General features: G+C 41.8%; 1 protein-coding gene across 1 annotated transcript; it reads left to right on the top strand.

Moving 5' to 3' along the window:
• The first annotated feature begins 316 nt into the window (after nt 1-316).
• LOC149432249 (extracellular calcium-sensing receptor-like) lies at nt 317-22,797 on the top strand. The gene is made up of 6 exons (XM_089665351.1): nt 317-519; nt 5,513-5,804; nt 6,877-7,698; nt 13,130-13,354; nt 19,699-19,822; nt 21,878-22,797. The coding sequence occupies exons 1-6, from the start codon at nt 317-319 to the stop codon at nt 22,795-22,797; spliced, it is 2,586 nt and encodes an 861-aa protein (XP_089521477.1).
• Nucleotides 22,798-24,466: the final 1,669 nt, after the last annotated feature.

Here is a 24,466-nt window from a genome sequence, read left to right as displayed (position 1 = left end):
ATCTAAGGCAGCCATTTTTTAACCAGAGTTCCTTGGGACCCTAGGGTAAGTCTAGGGGTTCCAAAGGTTATTGATCCAAACAAATGTAAAACCCTGCCTGGCACCTCCATCTCTGAAGAGTTTCGCCCAAGGACTTGGCTTACTCATAAGCCATACATTCTGACTCCTATTCACTCTATCATAAACTGAAAAAAAAGTTTTGGCACAAGAGATAATCTGCTTCATATTAATCTATCTCTTGACTTTCTTCTTGTCCAGTGCAACCTAAAAGGAGCTCACTCCTGGTCTTTATAATGAGGACCAAGCACCAGTCTCTATGAAGACCTTCTTCTGCCTTCTGCTGCTCCTCCCCTCCTCAGCAGGACAAACAGCCCCGGGGTGCAAGCTGCAGGGATGGAAGATGGACACCTTTACCCAGCCAGGAGATGTCCTCGTTGCAGGAGTCTTTTTGGTCTACTCTGGGTATGATTTTCCGCTGGTGAACTTCCAAGAACCGCCCAAGCCAGTTTCCTGCAAGGGGTAAGTGACAACAGTAACCTCACCAAAAACAGCAAGGTTACTGCTCTGAGTCTCCTGCTAAATTCTTAAAGTGCATTTCATAAGTAAAAAAAAAAACCCACATATTTAGCAATTCTTAGAAATATGTATTTTATACCTTTAAAAAAAGTATAGAACTGTACTGTAAGTACAGAAATATATAGAGTGCCTACACTTTTCTCTTTGACATGACAACACAGCTTTGAATTCTTAAGCATGTGGTGTCAGCCCTGCCTACTTCATTTTTGACATTTTACAAAGAACACAGACCTTATTCATTCTGAGAAAGATCTAAGGGATAGTGTTCCAGAGGTGAGACATGAGCATAGAAAGGTATAAAATATGATATAGAACAATAATATTCCAGACATGAGAAAAAGTCAGAGAAAGTAAAGGATGTTATGCAGAGAGATAACATTCCAGGGGTGGGAATAGTAAAAGAAAGGTATAAGATGTTATATAGAGTGACTATGTTCCACAGGTGAGGAATGATCAAAGAAAAGTATAGGATGGTATATAGAGGGCTAGTTCCAGAGGTGAAAAATGGTCATTGAAAGGTATAAGATGTCATATAGAGGGATGGTGTTCCGAACAGTCAGTGAAAGGTATGAGATGTAACATATAGAGATAATATTCCAGAGGTCTGTACAGGTCATAGAAAGCTAAGTACGTCCAGAGAAAGACTAAGGTGTGATACACATAGACAGTGTTCCAATGGTGGAGAACTGTCAGAAAAAGGTACAGTATAAGTGATGTAGAGGGATAATGTTCCAGAGGTAAGGAAAGTCCAAAAAAAGGTATAAGGTGGTATATATGGTTACTGTTCCAAAGATGGGGAACAAACAGAGAAAGGCATACATTGTGATAGAGGCATAACATTCAGAGTTGAGGAATACTTAGAGAAAGGTAAAAGATATCATACCTAACCTACTAAGTGACATATCGGCATGGATGTCACTCCACTTCCTCAAACTCAATCTTTCCAAAACTGAGCTCTTAGTATTCCCTCCAGCCCGTGCCCCCTCCCCTGACTTCTCCATCAAGATCAATAAAGTCCCTCCCCTAATGCCAGGGTACAAGGTGTAATCCTAGACTCTCATCTATCCTTTCAGCCCCAAATCCAATCACTGTCCAAATCTTGTAGACTTCACCTCCATCATCTCCAAGATACGGCCGTTCCTAACCTCGGAAACCACTAAGCAACTTATTCACTCCCTTGTTATATCTCGCCTTGACTATTGTAACTCCCTCCTCATTGGCCTACCTCATCGCAGGCTATCCCCTCTTCAGTCTATCTAGAATGCTGCTGCCAGACTCATCCACCTTACTACCCGTTCTGTATCTGCCACCCCTCTCTGCCAATCCCTCCACTGGCTTCCCATTGCCCAACGGATAAAATTCAAAACACTAACAATAACGTATAAAGCCATTTATAACTCAGCCCAAAATGACATCACCAATCTTGTCTCTAAATATCACCCAAACCGTCCTCTCCGCTCCTCACAAGACCTCCTACTCTCTAGCTCCCTTGTCTCCTCCTCCCATGCTTGTCTCCAGGACTTCTCCAGAGCTTCCCCTATCCTCTGGAACTCTCTACCCCAATTTATCAGACTATCGCCTACTCTACTCACTTTTAGGCGATCTCTGAAAACCTATCTCTTCAGGGAAGCCTATCCTGCCCTCAGCTAATACTGGAATCTTCTACTCTTCCAACCAGTCCATCCCCCACAGTTACTACCTTTTGTACCACTAGCCCCTCCCTCCTAGATTGTAAGCTCCAAGAAGCAGGGCCCTCAAATCCCTCTTGTATTGAACTGTATTGTTACTGTATTGTCCCCGTTATATTGTAAAGTGCTGAGCAAACTGTTGGCGCTATATAAATCCTGTATAATAATATAACAATAATAATAATATAGAGGGATAGTGTTCCAGAGGTGAGGAACAGTCATAGAAGAAAGATTTGATAGAAAGGGATAGTGTTCCAGAGGCAAGGAAAGGTTAGAGATTAGAATTAAATGTGACACAGAGTGATAGTGAGGAATAGTCATAGAAAGATATCAAGTCCCATCACTTTGTGTCCAGATGATAATGGTCACCATACCGATAGAGTGGGTTAATCTCCCCAATGGAAACACCGAAAGCAATACAATCCTGATGGGGTTTCAAAAAAAAGTTTCTAGAGATACACATTGAGGTGTAAATTATCAGAGTAAATAAAAGAGATGTTTATTATCAAGATGGTTGATTTTGATAGTGTAACCAAGTCTCAATTTCCTTTAAGCAAACAGAAATGTATTTCTTAAGCTGAGCAATTTCCTTTTTTTATTTGAAGAATCACTTGGAAGTTTACATACACATGTATAAGAAACATGCTCTTAGTGTGAGATGTAGTATTCCCATAGAGGTACAAAAACAGGAGGAAAAAAAAGAACAGTTACCCTCTTCTGGGTCTACCTTGTAAACAACACAGGAGGTCTAGTCTCACAATGGCAACCTCAGTATTCCATTTTAGTTTTTTTTTTTTTTAGAAACCGAGTCACAGTGTGTTTGTGTGGGGGGGGGAGGAAAAAAAGGAGGGGAGGGGATCTCTGTTCTCTTGTTCCTTTGGGTGAGGATAGTCTTGATAGATGGGGAGTCTCCAGCTGGAGGGTAAATAGTCCTCGGCTAGCTGGGTCTTCCTCTCTTCTGAAAAGATATAAGGGTTCCAGTGGGACTAGGTCTTATTGTAAATGCCATGTTTGTTGTTGGCCAAAAGGATTAGGACTTCCATGTGATTTGTGTCCTCAACTTTACGAAGCTAAAGTGCAATGGATAGGAGGTTGAGGTTTTTCCATTTCAATGGGATACAGACTCTGACCGCATTTAAAAGGTGGCGGAGTACAGATTTTATACGTCTTGAAAGGGATGAAGGAGTGATTTAGGAGGAAAAACGCAGGGCAGTCAGGAATCCTAAAGTGTTTGTTGTTGTGCGATCGATCTAACCTCTGTCCAACAAGGTCGAAGTCGCTGAGCCCTACAATCCACCAACATCCATGTAGCACGAGATCCTGTCTGAATGGATGTGCATTTATTGGGTTGCTTAGATAGGCCCTCACATTACATACTGTAAGTTTGAAAAATCTAAAGGAGTTTAACAAAGACTGTGCAATCATATCGTAAGGTGTATGTCCAGTTAAGGAGCTCTGATAATGTGTCAGTGAGGGGAATTCTAGTGGTGAACATTAATAATGGTGCAAAGTGTGTTACAAAAGAAAGGGCATTCCACAGGAAAGAGAAGCAGCAAGAGTAATACAACTGAAACTGTATATACAGGTGAAACTCGAAAAATTAGAATATCGTGCAAAAGTTCATTTATATCAGTAATGCAACTTAAAAGGTGAAACTAATATATGAGATAGACTCATTACATGCAAAGCAAGATAGTTCAAGCCGTGATTTGTCATAATTGTGATGATTATGGCTTACAGCTCAAGAAAACCCCAAATCCACAATCTCAGAAAATGAGAATATTGTGAAAAGGTGCAATATTCTCGGCTCAAAGTGTCCCACTGTAATCAGCTAATTAAGCCATAACACCTGCAAAGGGTTCCTGAGCCTTTAAATGATCTCTCAGTCTGATTCAGTAGGAATCACAATCATGGGAAAGACTGCTGACCTGACAGTTGTGCAGAAAACCATCAATGACACCCTCCATAAGGAGGGAAAGCCTCAAAAGGTAATTGCAAAAGAAGTTGGATGTTCCCAAAGTGCTGTATCAAAGCACATTAATAGAAAGTTATGTGGAAGGGAAAAGTGTGGAAGAAAAAGGTGCAGAAGAAGCAGGGATGACCGCAGCCTGGAGAGGATTGTCAGGAAAAGGCCATTCAAAAGTGTTGGGGACTTTCACAAGGAGTGGACTGAGGCTGGAGTCAGTGCATCAAGAGCCACCACACACAGACAGATCCTGGACATGGGCTTCAAATGTCGTATTCCTCTTGTCAAGGCGCTCCTGAACAACAAACAACGTCAGAAGCATCTTACCTGGGCTAAAGAAAAACAGACCTGGTCTGTTGCTCAGTGGTCCAAAGTCCTCTTTTCTGATGAGAGTAACAATCTCATTTGGAAACCAAGGACCCAGAGTATGAAGGAAGAATGGAGAGGCACACACTGCAGGATGCAGATGCTTGAAGTCCAGTGTGAAGTTTCCACAGTCTGTGTTGATTTGGGGAGCCATGTCATCTGCTGGTGTTGGTCCACTGTGCTTCATTAAGTCCAGGGTCAACGCAGCCGTCTACCAGGAGATTTTGGAGCACTTCATGCTTCCTTCCACAGACAAGCTTTATGGGGATGCTGACTTCATTTTCCAGCAGGACTTGGCACCTGCCCACACTGCCAAAAGCACCAAAACCTGGTTCAATGACTGTGGGATTACTGTGCTTGATTGGCCAGCAAGTTCGCCTGACCTGAACCCCATAGAGAATCTATGGGGCATTGCCAAGAGAAAGATGAGAGACATGAGACCGAATAATGCAGAAGAGCTGAAGGCCGCTATTGAAGCATCCTGGCCTTCCATAACACCTCAGCAGTGCCACAGGCTGATAGCTTCCATGCCACGCCGCATTGAGGCAGTAATTGCTGCAAAAGGGGCCCAAACCAAGTACTGAGTACATATGCATGCTTATACTTTTCAGAGGTCCGATATTGTTCTATGTACAATCCTTGTTTTATTGATTGCATGTAATATTCTCATTTTCTGAGAATGTGGATTTGATGTTTTCATGAGTTGTAAGCCATAATCATCACAATTATGACAAATCACAGCTTGAACTATCTTGCTTTGCATGTAATGAGTCTATCTCATATATTAGTTTCACCTTTTAAGTTGCATTACTGAAATAAATGAACTTTTGCACCATATTCTAATTTTTCGAGTTTCACCTGTATATGGTGACTAAGAGAGCAAAGACCTTATGTTTCTTCTCTTTGTCTTGTGTAGGTTCCACATTCGTTATTACCGGGATGTTCTGGGCCTCAAGTTTGCAGTTGATGAAATTAACAATTCCCAAGACCTGCTGCCTAACATCACTCTTGGCTTCAGCCTTCTGGAGTCTTGTATGTCAGAGCTCCGGGCCATAGGAGGGGTTATGTCCCTTTTGTCAGGGGTAGAATACCCTGTTCCTCAATACAATTGCCACAAGACCTCTGCCATGGTTGGAGTAGTTGGAGATATGGTGTCAGCTCTGTCTCTTCCCATTGCCAGGATCTTAGGAGTCCACCATTATCCACAGGTATATAAAACAGGGATGGTGAAATGTGTTCTTTTAGGGATTTTTCTTAAAAAGCCTCACGTTGTAATCATAAAGTAAAGCTAAAAATGAATTTTAAATCAATGTGTAGATTAAGTACTGTTTTATGTCCTCTTCTATCCTACACTTTTCATAACAGTTATGTCAGGTCCCTTCCCTGGGATCTATGTCTTCCTCCAAAGATAGGAATAAGCTGTGATGTACACTGTATTTGTAATGTTCCAGAGGAGAATGACAGTAAGAGCACAGTATAAGGGGTGATACAGAGGAATAACATTTTGGAGATGAGGAATGGTCTAAGAAAGGTATACATTATGGTATCCTCTTCCTCCCTATTTATGTCAGGTCCATCCCCTGGGCTCTTTGTTCTCTGTGGGTTCCTGTAGGATAGTTCTCTACAGTCTTGGTGATGGTCTGTCTAACACAAATGCCCAAAGACAGTCAGAGCCAGTTTCCAATCACTTGGACCATATATAAAGGATACACTGCCAATTTTAATTATTTTCACAGTGTGATCATTCAGTGGATTTTCCTTTAAAAGAGCCGAGTGGATTAATACTGTTGGATTTAATACCTAAAAATATATACACATGGAAAATGCTATGCAGTTTTGTCAAAATGTCTTTTTTACAGTAATCACCAACTAAACTCCCCAAAATTGACCATGTGGCTTTTTATGCCTCAAAAGCTAACAATAAAGCCCTTGTCCAACCTTCAGTACTTACTTCCTCTCTAGAACTGTTGCCCAAACTGAGAAGCACACTGATTCACCTCTCCTGGGTTAAATGACACCCAAAAACATTCAACCTACTACCTGTGAGCCCAGGTCTTTAAAGCTGGACTACAGAGTTCTGCAAGGGGTGGCACTACATCATTATGTAACACTGCTCTCTACATCATCAAGGATCCCCCAAGTACCAGATGAAGAGGGCAAAGAGGACCTGAGATGTCACTGGACCGGACCATAGATTGCTGAAAAAAAACTAAGAGCTTTAGGATACTACTCATTCAGGGTTTAAATCTATTTTAATAACACTGCATTCTTCTCTTTCAGATCAGCCACGGGGCCTCTTCTTCCTCCTTGAGTGATAAGGTGAACTTCCCATCTTTTATGCGCACAGTGTCCAGTAATATGTTTCAAAACATTGCCCTCTCGCGGCTCGTTAATCTGTTCGGTTGGACTTGGGTGGGAATGCTGATAGTGGACAATGATGTGGGTGAGCAGGGTGGGAGAGTGATCAGGGCCGAGATAGAGAAAAGTGGAAGCTGTGTGGCCTTTGTTGAAAAAATACACCTAAGCTACTCCAGGAAACAAGTCCTGAGGGTAGTGGGAATCATAAGAAAAAGTTCAGCCAATGTGATCCTCCTCCACAGCACTGAGCCTCATGTGATGGCTCTGCTCGATGCCTTGTTTGACGAAGGTGTGACTGGGAAGATTTTCATTTCTTCTGTTTCCTTTACGATCACTCCAGGCCTGTTCTCCAAGAAGGCATGGAAAGTTCTTAATGGGACCGTAGGCTTAATGCCTAAAACAAGACCCATGCCAGGCTTTGAGTCCTTTCTTCAAAGTCTACATCCAGCTTCAAACTCTACATACCCCTTCATTAAACCTTTTTGGGAAACAGCATTTCACTGCAGCTGGCATGAGGAAGGAACGCTGGAAAGTGAAGCAAATTCTGCAAGTAGTGGGTCACCATGCACTGAAGATGGAGCTCTGAGGATGAAGATCGCAGAATTATTTGAGATCTATGACCTGAGCTACACATATCATGCCTACCTGGCTATATATGCCTATGCCCATGCTCTTCACGCATTGCTCAAGTGCCCATCAGTTCACCATATTTGTGCCAACCTCAGCATTATCCAGCCATGGCAGGTAAAAGTAGAAAGAGAATATCCTAACATCAACATGGACAACAGTACAACAGAGCAGGTAGCAGATTAAAACATACTAGAGCGCTAGGCAAATCAGGTTTTGCAAACAAAGTTTAGAATGTAGCCTTGCTTAATCTTTTGGAGTAATGATCAAAAAAATTAAGGGATCAGTCAACACAAAAAATTATATTTCAGGTTGTGGTTGGTGTTGGAGTGGTAGACTACCCAATGATTTCTTAGATGTCTCAGGACCAGGGGCGGACTGACAACTCATGGGGTCCCCGGGCAATAGGGGATCATGTGGCCCCTGTGTCCTTGCCCAAACTCAAAAAAGCATATGAAAAAGGTACCAGGGGCATCTCATGGGGCCCCCTATTGACCCCGGGCCCTCGGGCAGGGCCCGAGTTTCCAAATGGTCAGTCCACCCCTGCTCAGGATGCCGGTGGTGGGATCTCTGCACACCTGCTTTATAAAACAGTCCCATTCCTCGACTTTTTGGGATTATGGAGAATGCCACTAGACTTTTGCTCTCTGTGTGTGGAAGCAGTGGTCTCTCTGCAGCAGTACGATACTCCTCTAGGGCTTTCCATTCAGCAAAGCTCATGCCGCCTGGTTATTGGTGAGCTTTAACTCTAATGTAGCACAGGGTGTCAAACTTTGGCGATGACTGCTTCCACACAGAGAGCCAGGGTCCTTCTCTACATCATGCTAAATGGGGACAGTAGTTTCTACGCTAAAGAACTGTAAATTTCGCACTTTTTTTATATATCTGGAATGTATTTAGCAGATTTAAAATGAAAATTCATTTGAACTTTAAATCTAAACGCCAAGCCAACAGTTACAGTGGAATTCCACCCAAAAGCTAATTAACGCTAAACCTACTCCCACCCCCATTCTAAGCCTAATCTATCTAACCCTGTAAAGAAAATATAACTATACTTGCCTATTCTGAAGCTGCAATGGTCTGGTCCAGTCCAGTCTGGTTTGGTTCAATGCTGAGCTGTCAGCGACGGCTTCTGTGTAGAGCAGAGGCAGCCAACAACAGATGCCCCATAGTAAGCCTATGGGTGATGTCATCTCCTATTCATTCCAAGCTATCGGTGAAGCAATATCAGAATAGGTAAGTATAGCAATTTTTTTTTTACAGGGTTAGATAGAATATGTTTAGAATTTAGATTAGGTTTTGACTGGAATTTCACTTATATGAGAGCTGTTTTACCTATCAAATACAGTCATGGTCAAAAATATTGGCACCCCCCACATTTCTGTCAGAAATATTTTGCAATTACAAATGTTTAGACATTCTTACATAGTTACATAGTTAGTCTGGCTGAAAAAAGACAAAAGTCCATCCAGTTCAACCATTACATAAAAAAACGTTATAATCCTACACCCACAGTTGATCCAGAGGAAGGCAAAAAAAACCCAGCAAAGCATGATCCAATTTGCTCCTGCTGGGGAAAAGATTCCTTCCTGATCCCCCGAGAGGCAATCGGATATTCCCTGGATCAACTTTACCTATAAATGTTAGTATCCAGTTATTCTGTATATCCAAGAAAGAATCCAGGACTTTTTTTAAAGCAATCCACTTTGGAGTCTATTCCACATTCCCACAGCTCTCACTGTGGTCATTTGCCACATAGTTGCCCAATTACACAGAGCATTGAGGTCGGCTTGTAAGTTGGAGACATCCTGTAAGGACGTTATTCCATGGCACAGCTTGGTGTCATCTGCAAAGACTGAAATGGGATTTATAATCCCAGACCCTATATTGTTTATAAATATATTAAAAATTAAGGGTCCCAACACTGAACCTTGGGGTACATCATTGGCAACCCCAGACCAATCAGAGTATGAATCATTAACCACTACTCTCTGAATACCATCTTTTAGCCAATTTTCAATTCATTTACATACAGATTTTTCCAAGCCCATAGACTTTACGTTATACATTAGCCATGTGTTCTCGTGTTTATTTCTTTTGTTTATATTGGTATGACACAAAAAAGTGGAGAAAAAAAGGCCAAATCTGACAAATTTCACACAAAACCACAAAAAGGGACCAGATAAAAGTATTGGCACCTTCTCAAAATTATAAAAAATAATTGCATTCCAAGTTTGTGATGTTCCTGTAATTTGTAATTAAACTCACCTCTATCAATGAACAGGTGCTGACAATATAGAAATCACACCAGCAATCAGCTAAAATGGTGAAAAATTTACTCAACCTTTCTGTTGTGTGTCTCTGTGTGCCACATATAGCATGGAGAAGAGAAAGAGCAGCAAAGAATTGTCTGAAGATTTGAGAACAAAAATTGTGGAAAAGCATGGACAATCTCAAGGTTACAAGTCCATCTCTAGAGATCTTAATGTTCCTGTGTTCACTGTGCGCAACAATGTCAAGAAGTTTACAGCCAGTGGTACTTTAGCTAATCTCCCTGGACAAGGACAGAAGAGAAAAATTTATCAAAGATAGCAACAAAGGATTGTTCGAATGGTGGCTAAAGAATGTCGATCAACTTCCAGACAAATTCCAGCTGACCTTCAGGCACAGGGTACAATTGTATCAGCTCACACTATACATCGCCATCTGAATGAAAAGGGACGCTATGGTAGGAGACCCAGGAGAACCCTACTGCTGACACAGAAACATAAAAAAGCCAGATTGGAGTTTGCCAAAACTTACCTGAAGACGCCAAAATCCTTTTGGAAGAATGTGCTGTGGAAAGATGAAACAAAATTCCAGTTTTTTGGTAAAGCCCATCACTCTACTGTTTTCAGAAAAAGCAATGAGGCCTTTAAAGAAAAGAATACAGACCCTACAGTCACATATGGTGGGGGGTCACTGATGTTTTGGGTTGCTTTGCTGCTTCAGGCACGGGACGTCTTGACCGTGTGCACGGCATTATGAAATCTGAAGACTACGAAAGAATTCTGGGGTGCAATGTAGGGCCCAGTGTCAGAAAGTTGGGTCTCCATCAGAGGTCACAGGTCTTCCAGCAGGGCAATGACACAAAGCACACATCAAAAAACCCTCAGAAATGGTTTCAGACAAAGCACTGGAGAGGACTGAACTTGCCAGCAATGAGTCCAGATCCCAATCCCATAGAGCACCTGTGGAGAGATATCAAAACAACAGTTGGGAAAAGAAACCCTTCCAATCTGAGAGACCTGGAGAAGTTGGTGAAAGAAGAGCGCTCCAAAATTCCAATAGAGAGGTGGAAGAAATTCATTGATGGTTACAGGAAGTGATTGATTTCAGTTTTTTTTTCCAAGGGGTGTGCTACCAAATATTACATTGAGGGTGCCAATCATTTTGTGCAGTCCATTTTTGGGGTATTGAGTGGAATGTGTCACATTTGACTTTTTTGTGTTATACCAATGCAAACAAAAGAAATAAACATGAGAATGCCGAAACATTTGTAATTGCAACAATTTTCTGGGTGGAGTGGTGCATTATCTGACAGAAATACAGGGGTGCCTATATTTTTGGCCATGACTGTAATTTGTATTTCTGTCTAAGCAGTTCTGAAATGTTTAGAGTTCTGCTCTACAGCTCAGCCCACACAGAATAGCTCATCTCTCTGTCACTCTGCTCTCTCCTTCTATCAGCTAACACCAGATCAAATTCTGGCACACTGCTTGTATATAAAAAAACTCTTAATTATGTACTAACCACATGCCGCCCAGCCCATGTATAAATACGGCGGCAGGGCGGCACGGGCAGGCAAAACCACGTTTTAAAACATGTGTTTTGTAAACAGGTAGGGGGCGCGCGCGAGGCGCGCCCCCGTTCTACCTGTCCCGCCGATCACAGCCGCGGATGTCAGTCGCCGGGTCACAGCCGGTCCTTACCGGCTATCTCCTGGCGATCGGCGGCAATCAGTGACAGAGAGCACAGCTGCAGTAGCTGTGCTTTCTGTCACTTCCCTGACAGCTCGAGAACAAGCTGATCGGGACAGAAGAGTTTCTCTCTCCCGATCAGCCTTGTCCCGTGCAGCACACACCCCCCGCCCCCTAGTAAAACACTCCCCCTCACACAGATAACCCTTCCCTGAAAAATAAAGTTAACCCCTTCCTCCTCAGTGCCATTAGTACAGTGTCAGTGTTTTTTTTTTTGCACTGATCACTGTATTGGTGTCACTGGGGATGTCAGTGACCCCAAGTCAGTACCCCCCAATGTCAGAATGTCCGCCGCAGTCCCGCCATAAGTCGCTGATCGCCGCCATAAGTCACTGATCGCTGCAATAAGTCGCTGATCGCCGCCATTATTAGTATAAAAAACCCTAAAAATCCCAGTATCTTTCCCACCATTTGTAAACGCTATAACTTTCACGTAAACCAATTAATTTACACGTATTGGGTTTTTTTTTAGCAAAGACATGTCGCAGAATGCATTTTGGCAGAAATTTATGACTAAATTTGATTTTTAAAATTTTTTTTACTGGACATGTTTTATAGCAAAAAGTCCAAAATATTGTTTTTTTTCTAAAAAATGTCAGCCTTTTTTTTTATAGCGCAAAAAATAAAAACTGCACAGGCGATCAAATACCAACGAAAGAAAGCTCAATTTGTGGGAAAAAAAAAAGATGTAAATTTCATTTATGTACCGTATTGCATGACCGCGCAATTGTCTGTTAAACTAGCGCAGCGCTGTATAGCAGAAAAATGGCGTAAATTGCAGTATCTATACCATAGTTTGTAGACGCTATAACTTTCACACACAGCAATCAATATACACTTATTGGGATTTTTTTTACCAAAAACATGGAGCAGAATACATTTTGGCTTAAATTTATAACCAACTTTGAGTTTACTATATATTTTTTATAGCTGAAAGTAAAAAATATTGTTTTTCTTCAAAATTTTTGGCCTTTTTTTTGTTTATAGCGTGAAAAATAAAAAGGGCACAGGTGATCAAATACCACCGAAAGAAAGCTCTGTTTGTGTGAAAAAAAGGACGGAAATTTCGTTTGGGTGCAGCATTGCATGACTGCGCAATTATCAGTTGAATTAGTGCAGCCCCGAGTAGCAAAAAGAGGCCTGGTCATTAAGGGGGGTAAATCCTCTGGAGGTCAAGTGGTTAATAAATGCAGAGCTGCATTAAATTGTGTCTTTCATATCTACATGAAGTTCAAATTTAATGTATCATGAGCGATGGGGTATTACATGGAATTCACAGTAGTCATTTAGAAGATTTAGACAGGTAACAGTTTTATTTTACATAGCATGGATTTTTCATGGGTGCCCCATGAATTGCTAGAGACTTGGACCCACATGCCAATAGATGAGTTATGCAACTACATCCTAGCTCTAGTGGTCCTCAACACAATCTACACTTCAGCACATGGAATTCTGCAATAGTACAAATGATTTTGATAACCTCATAGAATAGAAGAATCTTTAAACTTTTCTTTCTGATGGACCCGTAGGTCCTGCATTCTCTAAAGAAAACCCCTTTCCACCCTCCGTATGCGGACGCCATCACTTTTGATGCCAATGGAGATGTTTCTGCATCATATGACATTGTGACCATCCGCATTCTTAAAGAAGAATTCCAGCTGGTGACTGTTGGATCATTTAACCCCGAGGCAAAGGCAGGTTATGTTATCGATATCAACACCAGTGAAATTTTGTGGAATGAGCGATTTTCCCAGGTAGGATTAATAATACTCATTGATCTCTGGAACACACTTCTGGAGTTGGTCAGAAATGTCCTTTAAAGGAATCCAAAGCCAGAACTTTTTATTTTAATTTTGGACAGAGTATGGAGTATTTAATACCCAGGTCAAGTGCTTTCTCTACTTGCTTTTTTCTGTGTCCTGCTAGGGAGATTTTGCTTCACGTCTCTTCATAGATACACTGCAGGGGATTCAAGGAAAAATCTCCAAAGTGAGGAGAAATCCCCTAGACAGTTGCTGCAAAAGGTGTCTTCATTGGAAGATGTCACCTCCCGTTGTTGTGACAACCAGGGGCAGACTGACCATTTGGGATCTCGGGCATTGCCCGAGGTCCCGGGGTCAGTAGGGGGCCCCATGAGATGCCCCTGGTACCTTTCATAGGCTTTTTTGGGTGTGGTTTGAGTGTGGGCGAGGACATAGGGGCCTCATGATTCCCTATTACCCGGGGGCCCCTGAGTTGTCAGTCCGCCCCTGGTGACAACTGTAACATTTTGGATTCCTCTTCACTTTCAGTCCCAGGTACAATTGTCACCAAGGCAAATAGAGAGAGTAAACTTCTCCTGTGGAGACAGGCAGCAATACAAAACAACAGGTTCTAACCTTTCTTTATTCTGTTAAAAAAAGACAAGAAAGTATTGGCTTTAGATACACTTTAAGGAAGATTCTTGCTCTTGGGTTGCTGGTCTTTATTCCAAAGCAGGCTGTTAGTGAGGGTTCCTATCTTCAGGTCATGGTATATCTAGTAAAAGTTAATCACTTTCAACTGGACTTATTGAAGAAGGTTTGTAGCATCTCCAATTCACTTCTTGAAGCATTGGCTTGGAGGAGCTCCGATACACCTTCAACATTACAGAATAAGTCCAGTTGAATATAACTAACAACTGTGAGGGTTCCTGTGCTTGCTTCATTTTCTCAATCAGATCAGTCTTTCCTAGGTCGGCTGCTGAGAGCCTTCTTGGCATCCTGCTAGGCCAAGAGATTCCTCAGACCTTTCAGGGCAAGCCCACAAGGGTCTCAAATATCTCTCAGTTTTCCAGCCATGACCACTGGCTACAAGTTGTGTCCTCCACCACTAGTAAAATGTTTGAAAATGGGAGATCGGATTGTATTAGCTCTGATCCATTCCCACCAAAGCTATGAACAAAATGCAAATACAATTTGAATCCTGCAGGCAGCATCTTATACAGTAGCATTAACTGCTCCTATTTCAGTGCTAATAAAATACTGAAAACTTCTTAATCCAAGTGCCAAGTACCAGAAAGGAGTACAGTAAAGCCAGCCAAAGATGATTCAGTTTTCTTTCCTGCAACCATGGGTTGCAAGAAGGAAAATCACTAATTTCTCATATCAACAATCCCCCTTGTGGAGCTTCTGTTTCCTTCCAGTGAGGGGGTGCCGGAGGGAGCCATCCCTGCCAGAAGAACATTGTTGCTGGCAATAATCACATGAAAAATCTGACAGACTGGTTGTACCCAAGTCATACAACAATCGAATTGAGTACAATCAAACCTACCCATAGATGGTTCAAGTCCCTACTGAACCAGCCGAGATTCAAACCATCTATGATCGGCTTTAGAGTACAGTAGCTGATAATGTAATATTTTGTCCCTAAACATATGCTTGGAAAATGCAATGAAATACAGAACAATGTGCTAAATAGCAAGATCCAGTCATCTTAAAGCTGCCCACACACCAGCAGAATTTCATGTGAAATTTAATTTGATTTATTAATGGTTAGTGGGGTCAAATTGTAATCTTTTTTGATTGTAGAGATGAGAAGATTCAAAGGATGGAATGGAAAATGTTTCTTGAATGAACAAAATTATAATTGTAATGGTTTTCGTTTGGGATAAATTGTGCATATTGTAACATGCATGGGCCTGACAGACATACACTGTATTGTCGAAAGTATTGGGCCAGCCCTCCAAATCATTGGATTCAGGTGTTTCAATCACCTCTATGGCCACAGGTGTTTAAAATCAAGCCCCTAGGCATGCAGACTGCTTCTACATAGATTTGTGAAAGAACGAGTCACTCTCAGGAGTGACGTGAATTCAAGTGTGGTACAATGATAGGTGGCCACCTGTTCAGTAAGTCCATCCGTGACATTTCCTTGCTACTAAATATTCCACGGTCAACTGTTAGTGGGATTATAACAAAGTGGAAGCAACTGGGAACAACAGCAACTCAGCCACCAAGTGGTAGGCCACATAAAATTACAAAGCAGGGTCAGCGCATGCTGAAGCACACAGTGTGCAGAAGTTACCAACTGTATGCAGAGTCAATAGCTAAAGACCTCCAAACTTCATGTGGCCTTCAGATTAGCACAATAACAGTGCGTAGAGAGCGTCATGGAATGGGTTTCCAAGGCCGAGCAGCTGCATCCAAGCCTTACATCACCAAGTGCAAAACAAAACGTTGAATGCAGTGGTGTAAAGCACACCGCAACTGGACTCTAGAACAGTGGAGACATGTTCTCTGGAGTGACCAATCACGCTTCTCTGGCAATCCAAAGGAGGTGTCTTGGTTTGGCGGTTGCCAGGAGAACGGTACTTGTCTGAATGCATTGTGCCAAATGTAAAGTTTGGTGGAGGGGGGATTATGGTGTGGGGTTGTTCTTCAGGGGTTGGGCATGGCCCCTTAGCTCCAGTGAAGGGAACTCCTAAGGTGTCATCATAACAAAACAATTTGGACAATTTCATGCTCCCAACTTTGTGGGAAGAGTTTGGGGATAGCCCCTTCCTGTTCCAACATGACTGCGCACCAGTGCACAAAGCAAGGTCCATAAAGACATGGAAGAGTGAGTTTGGGGTGGATGAACTTGACTGGCCTGCACAGAGTCCTGACCTCAACCCGACAGAACACCTTTGGGATGAAATAGAGCGGACACTGCGAGCCAGGCCTTCTCGTCCGACATCAGTGCCTGACCTCACGAATGTGCTTCTGGAAGAATGGTCAACCCTTCCTATAGACACCCTCCTAAACCTTTTGGACAGCCTGCCCAGAAGAGTTGATGCTGTTATAGCTGCAAAGGGTGGAGCCAACTCAATATTTAACCCTACGGACTAAGATTGGGATGCCATTAAAGTTCAAGTGCGTGGAAAGGCAGGTGGCCCAATACTTTTGGCAATATAGAGTAAGTTACGATTCATTTCTCAGTCGAAAAATGTAATCTTTGGAAATCATATGTCTACGAATCTCTAAATGGCAACGAATAAAAAAAAAGTTATAACGAAATGAACTAATGCATTCATTTCATTTGGATAAAGTCAAATGTTGCAATAGTAATTTGGGCCTATGGGGAAATGAATAAAATGTTTTAATTAATTCGCTAATTCAGATTTCGGATAATTAATGGACCTGAATTTTGATCCATTTGTTAATTCGGATGCACACAACGTCAGTTGGTATTGTCCACTCAGTTCATGCTATTTCTCTGGGTTGGACTAGAATTCAAAAATTTTGAATCCTTCCATTTCGAATCCATCCGATTAGATAATATATTGAATATACAGCAATCTTCTGGAAAAACTGCATAATTTTCTTGAATCCACCCAGACCAATGAATATGTGAAACGAATGCCGGAGATACAAAACAAAACCAGAAAATGAATCGGTTTAACATAACATATATGACGAAACAAAATTCTTTAATTAATGAATGCATCGGAAACAAACATTTTCGGCGTGCACATGCATTTCAAATTTTCTCATTTCCATACAAACATTCAAATAGAATTCTACTTGTGTATGGCCAGCCTAATGTCCTTAAAGCTTAAAAACCTCACACACAGCCCAGCACATCCATAGTGGTGAAAATGGGCCTTTCCATAAACTGTATATGCACAATAGTAGCTCAACTCGCAAGCAACTCAGTTGAGGACCAATTCAAAGCTTTCACGTCAACCCCCTGTCCCCCATATGTATTTTATACTTTTTTTTCAACACTTACCTCTTCTAAATCTCTTAGGTTGATATATGATATACAGGGTCCTCTTGGTGCCTTCAGATATAGGAAAGCATGGGACCTCCATCCATGATGGAATGCTCCCCTCTACCCCAACCATTTTACACTCACCTTTTCAGCGATCCTCTGTCACTCCGACATCCATTATGGCCACCATGGTGTTGAAGCACTGCAGGTGTGACTCCCCTACCAATACATTATATTCAGAAATCCATAGTATAGTCTAGTCACCAGACCCTTCATTTCAACAAAAATCCTCTCATCTGATTAGATTTTAATGTATTTTATGCATGTTATTTACCTTTTAAATCCTCCACTGTGTAGACATCCAAAAACCCAGAGACTGCTGGGCACCACCATTATGGATGTGATGTTAGCAACCTCTACAGACTCGGTGATGTTACTCACGTTACATTCTATATCAGCCTTTTTACCTTTGAGGAACCTTCAATATAATTCTAAAGGTACCTCTGCTAAGATTAGTCCATTAGGAATCATTAGGAGAATTCTCCTTACATTGGTGGCCAGTGGGAAGAATACTCCTTACATCGATGGTCAATGGGAAGAATGCTCCTTACATTGGTGGTCATTGGGATGAATGCTCCTTACATTGGTTGTCATTCGAAAGAATGCTCCTCACAATGGTAGTCAGTGGGAAGAATGTTCCTTACATTGGTAGTGAGTGAATAATGCTCTTTACATTGATGGTTATAGGGAGGAATGCTCCTTATATTGGTGATCAGTGGGAAGAATGCCCCTTACATTGGTGATAAGAGGGATGAATGCTCCTTACAATGGTGGTCATTCGAAAGAATGTTCCTTACAATGGTAGTCAGTGGGAAGAATGTTCCTTCCATTGGTAGTCTGTGTGCAGAATTCCATTTACATTGATGGTTATGGCCCCTTACATTAATGGTCAGTGGGATGAATTCTCCTAACGTTGGTGATCTGTAAGAAGACTGTCTCTTACATTGGTGGTCATTGGGAAAAATGCCCTTACATTGGTGATCAGTGGGAAGAACACTCAAGATATGGCTTTAGGAGACTTCTCACCCTTATGAGGAGACCTTAAGGAACCCCTGACCTTCAAGTTGAGATTTCAGGGGACCTCTGGCCATTAAGTTTGGACTTTAGGAGACCTGTGACCCTCCAGCTGAGCCTTTAAATGACCTCTGACCCTCAAGAGGAGACTTTAGGGAACCTTGGACCCCTAAGATGGGACTCTAAGGTACCTTGGATCTTCATGTTGAGACTTTAGGAGATCTTTCACCCTCAAGCTGAGACCTTAGGAGACCTCTAACTCTCAAGCGGACCACATTGGTGGTCAGTGGAAAGACTGTCCCTTACATTAATGGTCAGTGGGAAGAATGCTCCTTCCCCCCTTACATTGGTTGTCAGTGGGGAGAATGCACCTTACATTTGTGGTCAACGAGCAGAATGCTCCTTACATTAGTGGCCAAAAGGAAGAATGCTCTTACATTGGTGGCCAAAAGGAAGAATGCTCCTTACATTAATGGTCAGTCGGAAGAATGCTCCTTGCATTGGTTGCTAGTGGGATGAAAATTCCTATTGTTGGTGGTCTGTGAGAAGAATGCTCCTTACATTGGTGGTCAGTGGAGAGAATGCTCCTTACATTTGTGGTCAACGAGCAGAATGCCCCTTACATTAGTGGCCAAAAGGAAAAATGCTTCAACATTGGTTGCCAAAAGGAAGAATGCTCCTTACATTGGTGTCAGTGGGAAGAATTCCCCTTACAGTGGCGTTTAGAATGATAACCTTACAATCAGCTAAAAGGATCATTGGTGTCATGTTACTGGGTCTGACACAAGGCTTTGGACCTGCAACTATGCAGGCACCATCACATAGGAGGTCAATTAGCCACAGTGCAAGGAACCTCTATTAACCTCTGTCGGTACCTTAGTTTTCCATGAAAATGAAGGGGGAACAGAGCAGCTGGGCCAGCACAAACATTAACTAGAAACTCCCAGAAGAGAAGAGGGATATAACATACATAGGAGGAAGGGGGCTGTGCTAGAGAATTGACTTCCTGGGGGTAATCACATTTTCTAGGGAATTAGAAGGCACGGTGAATACAAAATCATTTATAGAAAGAAAAAAACACCGTAAGCATTTAAAATACTTACATTTTCTGTGCCTTTGCCTTCAATTTTTAAGATGGTGATGTCTTAAGAGTTAGGAATTGCAGTTGACATGTGAATGGTTTACGCTAGAGGTGTATCCAATAAATCACTTGGTAAATGTCCTGTGAGGATATAGTGTATTTACAGATCACCTAGAGTCTCTATAATGTCTATCAGTAATTTAGTCCATGTGGTGTTTCCCTTGTCTGCAGGTCCCCCCGTCATACTGCAGTGACAGTTGTCCTCCTGGATACAGAAGGGTCACCAGACAGGGACAACCTTCCTGCTGCTTCGACTGCGTCTTATGTTCTGCGGGAGACATTTCCAACAAGACTGGTGAGTTCAACGAACATTCCTACAAAAAAATCTCACCACGAATGCTAATCTAAAGTACTTCAAACATTTCATTTTCTTTTAACATTTGGTTTTGGAATGAATGGAATCTCTTGAATGAAAACTGCATATGCTTTTTGAACTTCCTTTATTTAAAATTTTCCATCCTGTTCCTTCGATTCTTTTCATCACAATAGTAAAAAACAATCATCGATTTGATCCCGTTAGATATTAGGAAATCAAAAGAAGGTTCTGAAATCAAATTTTGTCAGAACAAAACTGTACCGTGAATGGCCAGCTTTAGAATCAGTGTAGCAAATATAATAAGATCCATCTCTTAGAAATGCTATTATAGCCGATGCCTGGGTAAAATCCATCTTGTTAAAGTAACATTCAAAGAAAGAAAAGACTCCTTCATCCTGGATAGATGTTGAATGTCCACTCTGAGTTTTTTAAGGCTTCATGTCATTTTAGCCAATACACACCTAACTAAAGAGTGCCTATAGTTCAAATACAATTTAACTGTATTTTAATCAAGATGGTCAATCCAAGTTAAGAGGATTAAAGGAAATGACAGATATCTGCCTGTCATTGCATTGGTCATGTGATTTCTGCTAATATGTTTGGTCATTGGTGCTCACCTTTTCATGGTCAAGATGGCAACCTTGAAATTCTTTCAGTATTCTATGCACACTATATGGCCAAAGGTGTTTGATGATGTGACCATCACGACCTATATCAGCTTGTTGGACTTCCACTACCAAAACCATGAGCATTAATATGTGTTTCCAGGGGTCAGACTGAGTATAAAAGCCTGTCCCCTGCTAGTAAGTTGCAGAGTGGGACCCTTGCTTTCAAAAGAGAAGCATTGATCTCTCTGCAGAGGTCCAACACACACACCCTATAGCTCCCTAATCAACGGGAAGTATGAGCTTTGCTGATTGCAGAGCTAGAGATCTGACTCAGAAGGAGACTTCTGTATGAGCTCCCAGCTTCCACATACTCTGCAACATGCTGCCAGGGGATAGGCTTTTCTACGCAGGCTGTGGATGAAAAATAAAACACACTGTAAGAATTGCACGCTTTTTCTTTTCATGCACCTGGAATGTATTTAGTCGATTTAACTTGAAGGTTTAGTTGGGCTTTAACCGCTGGGAAATCACAGACAATACTTGTGACTAGCTCTTTTCCCTCCACCTGCCTTTTTTATGGGAACTACTTCCAGAGCTCAGCTCCTCTTTAATTAATGACACATTTTTCACCAAAAATAAACAGGACCCTAACAGAAATGTTAAAATTGCTCTGGGTAGTAAAATGACCTCCGTGATCCAGCAGCTTGACGTCACAGGCGTGTGTGGCTCCTCCTTAACGCGTTTCGTACACTTAGTACATTGTCAAAAGGGGTGTTGGCTATGGTAACACCCCTTTTGACAATGTACTAGGTGTACAAAACGCGTTAAGGAGGAGCCACACACGCCTGAGACGTCACGCCGCTGGATCACGGAGGTCCAGCGGCCATCTTACTACCCAGCTGCTCTGTACTGAGCATCTAATCCCCCAGGAACCAAGGTGACCATCCGAAGGCCCAGAAGAGAATGATCCATTGCTGACCCCTACCGCATCCTACCATTTAAGAAGACCTCTAGAGGCATCATCTTACTGCCCATACCTAGGGAAGAGTCTACCCATTCTGAGCTGCATCCTTCCCAGGACAGAGGGGACCTCTGTTTTTTGATTATTGCGCTTATAAATTGCGCATCTGGTGAGTGCGCAATTTTACTATTTCCTGCACGTCAACGAATGATATGCCTCACTGGGAGTATTAGAGTCACCATCCTGATTATATCTCCACATATGCATATTAGAACTTTTATTATATTTTACTACATTTTTATATCATTTACATACCACCCTAGGTTTTGAGGAACCTGGGACAAACTGCAAGAAAGATCTGTTCAAAGGTTTGGGTGTGCAAACTGATGGATATTTATTTAAATAATTTGAATAAGCCAAATAAATGTATGGGAATAGTAAAATAACACAAGTGTTTAATTCCAGATGCTGCTGAATGTCTCCGGTGTCCAGGAGATCAGTGGTCAAATGAAGAACGTAACAGATGCATCCCGAAGATTATAGAGTTTCTTTCTTTTCAAGAACCACTGGGAATTATATTAGTACTGATAGCCACCGGGTCCTCCATCCTGGCATTTTGCATCCTATTGATATTTATTAGGTTCAAAGACACGCCAGTGATTAAAGCCACCAACAGGGAATTGAGCTACATCCTGCTGGTGTCACTCATGATCTGCTTCCTCTGCTGTCTGGTGTTCATTGGTAAACCTTCCACTATCACCTGCCTTCTTAGACAAACCATCTTCAGTGTGATCTTCTCCATTAGTATCTCATCAGTCCTGGCTAAGACTATCATGGTGATTCTTGCCTTCAAAGCCACCCGGCTCAACAGCCCATTAAGAAAATGGCTGGGTCCCACCATTCCTCGTAATGTTGTAGGACTTTGCTCAGTTTTGCAGATTGCTATTTGTTCAGCATGGCTTCATAGGTCACCTCCGTTTCCAACTATAAACACAGAAACTGAGAATATTAAGATAATTCTTGAGTGCAATGAAGGCCAGAAAGTGTTTCACTACATGTCTCTGGGGTTCATGGGATTTCTGGCCATGGTAAGCTTCCTAGTGGCTTTCCTGGCAAGGAACCTACCTGGAAGCTTCAATGAGGCCAAGCTGATCACCTTCAGTATGCTGGTCTTCTGTTGTGTCTGGATCTCCTTCATCCCAGCCTATCTTAGCACTAGTGGCAAGTACACTGTGGCTGTTCAGATATTTGCCATCTTGGCTTCCAGTGCTGGACTGCTAAGCTGTATTTTTCTTCCCAAATGTTGGATTATCCTACTGAGGCCAGAAAGGAACACCCGACAGCTGATAGGTGTCAACAAAGATTTTAGACAGCAAAGATTATAGGTGACAACAAAGATTTTGCAGGTGTTGCAAATTACTGCTGGAAGTACATTCATTTTCAACCTTATAAAAAAGTTGACAAATTTTGATGGACCAGTAGACTTTTTACCTACAAACTCGTAAACCAGAAATGAATGCAACAGTTGGTTTGTGGAACAAGCAACCATACCAAGGAATACTGGATGTACCACTGGCTAAAGGTAGCCCAATATGTGCTTGAGGCACTAGCCTGCCCTGCTGAACGTGTCATGTGCAGAGGGGGGATTTGTGACTGAGAAGCTGATTTTTAATAAAACTAGTCTGACCTGGATCAAAGAGGTCTACCAAACACCCAATGTAGATATTACTAATAAAATCAAAATGTTATATACAGTATGTTTAACTAAAAAGACCAAACACTTTCCCGTTATTTTCACTTTTTCTGGTGCTGCTGCCAACATGTATACCTCCTGGCACCTCTTGTCCTTCAACTCCTTCCCTTTTTGCCATAAAATCAACTGACCCTATTCAAATTCATATTCAAATAGAGCTCACCTTTGGAAGAAAACAGTATGCCTTCTGTTTCAACATGTGGCCCTATTCTCATGGCCTTCTGTCTCAAAGCCACCCCAAAACACATTATATGCTATGCTGGAAGAACTGGGTAAGAACCTGTCTGACGAGGACTAGAGAGAAATTTGGTCCTCTGCAGCAAAAAGTTCAATTAACATTTTAGCTTTGGAGAAATTTATATAAAGTACTTTTTCACTGGTACCTCATTTCCTCCCAGATCACATAGTTTATGCCCCAATATTCCTCTTGCTTTTCTGTGGACAGGAAGGAACAATGTTCCATACTTGGTGGTGGTGCACCAAGACACAAATATTATGGATCAGAGTTTTCTCATAAATATATACAGTACTGGTTTTTAATCTGCCTAAAGATCTAGTAGGCACTTTACTGAACAAACCAAACATGTCTAATAATCTATTGGTAAGCTAGTTATCTTTATATTTATTGCTACTAAACAAATATACCGCTCTTGGAACACTCCTGCACTGAATATGTTGGAAGGTAAAACTCACTTAAATGGAACCTTGATCAATATAAAAACCAGACCATATTACACTGGAAACTCAGAGGTTCTCAAATTTGTACCCCCTGGATTTGTACTAGAAACTAATACTCAACAGGCCAGTAAGGAAATGGCTGTTTCCCACCATTCCTCATAATGTTGTGGGACTTTGCTTTAGCAGATTGCTATTTGTTCAGTGTGGCTTTATGGGTCACCTCTGTTTCCAATTATGAACCCTGAAAAACAGAATAAAATAATTCTTGAGTGCAGTGAAGACCAGAAAGTGTTTCACTACGTGTCTGGGGTTCATGGGCTTTCTGGCTATGAAGCGGGATGTTGATTGATTTAACCCCTTCTTTCCCTCCTCTGCTCCCCCTTTTTCTCTGCCTTTCCTACCCCTTGCTCCATTACCCTCTCTTCCCTACTCTCTCTCACCTACCAATAACCTCTCAACAGCTTATTTTCTTTTTATCCCTAACATGAAACATCTCATATTCTTTCTGAACTTCCCTGTATATTCCTATTTTACTTTGCATTCACTCTCCATGTTAACATACATGCAGTACCAATGCCCCCAAAGTAAATTTCAGCACCGTCTTCATTCCAATCATTAAGCAA

This window comes from Staurois parvus, unplaced genomic scaffold (assembly GCF_062004578.1).
Source record: "Staurois parvus isolate SC_StPar_1 unplaced genomic scaffold, SC_StPar_1.0 ptg002181l, whole genome shotgun sequence".
NCBI classification, from domain to species: Eukaryota; Metazoa; Chordata; class Amphibia; order Anura; family Ranidae; genus Staurois; species Staurois parvus.
The sequence above is the reverse complement of the archived record's forward strand: the minus strand, read 5'-3'. Positions and strand labels throughout refer to the sequence as shown.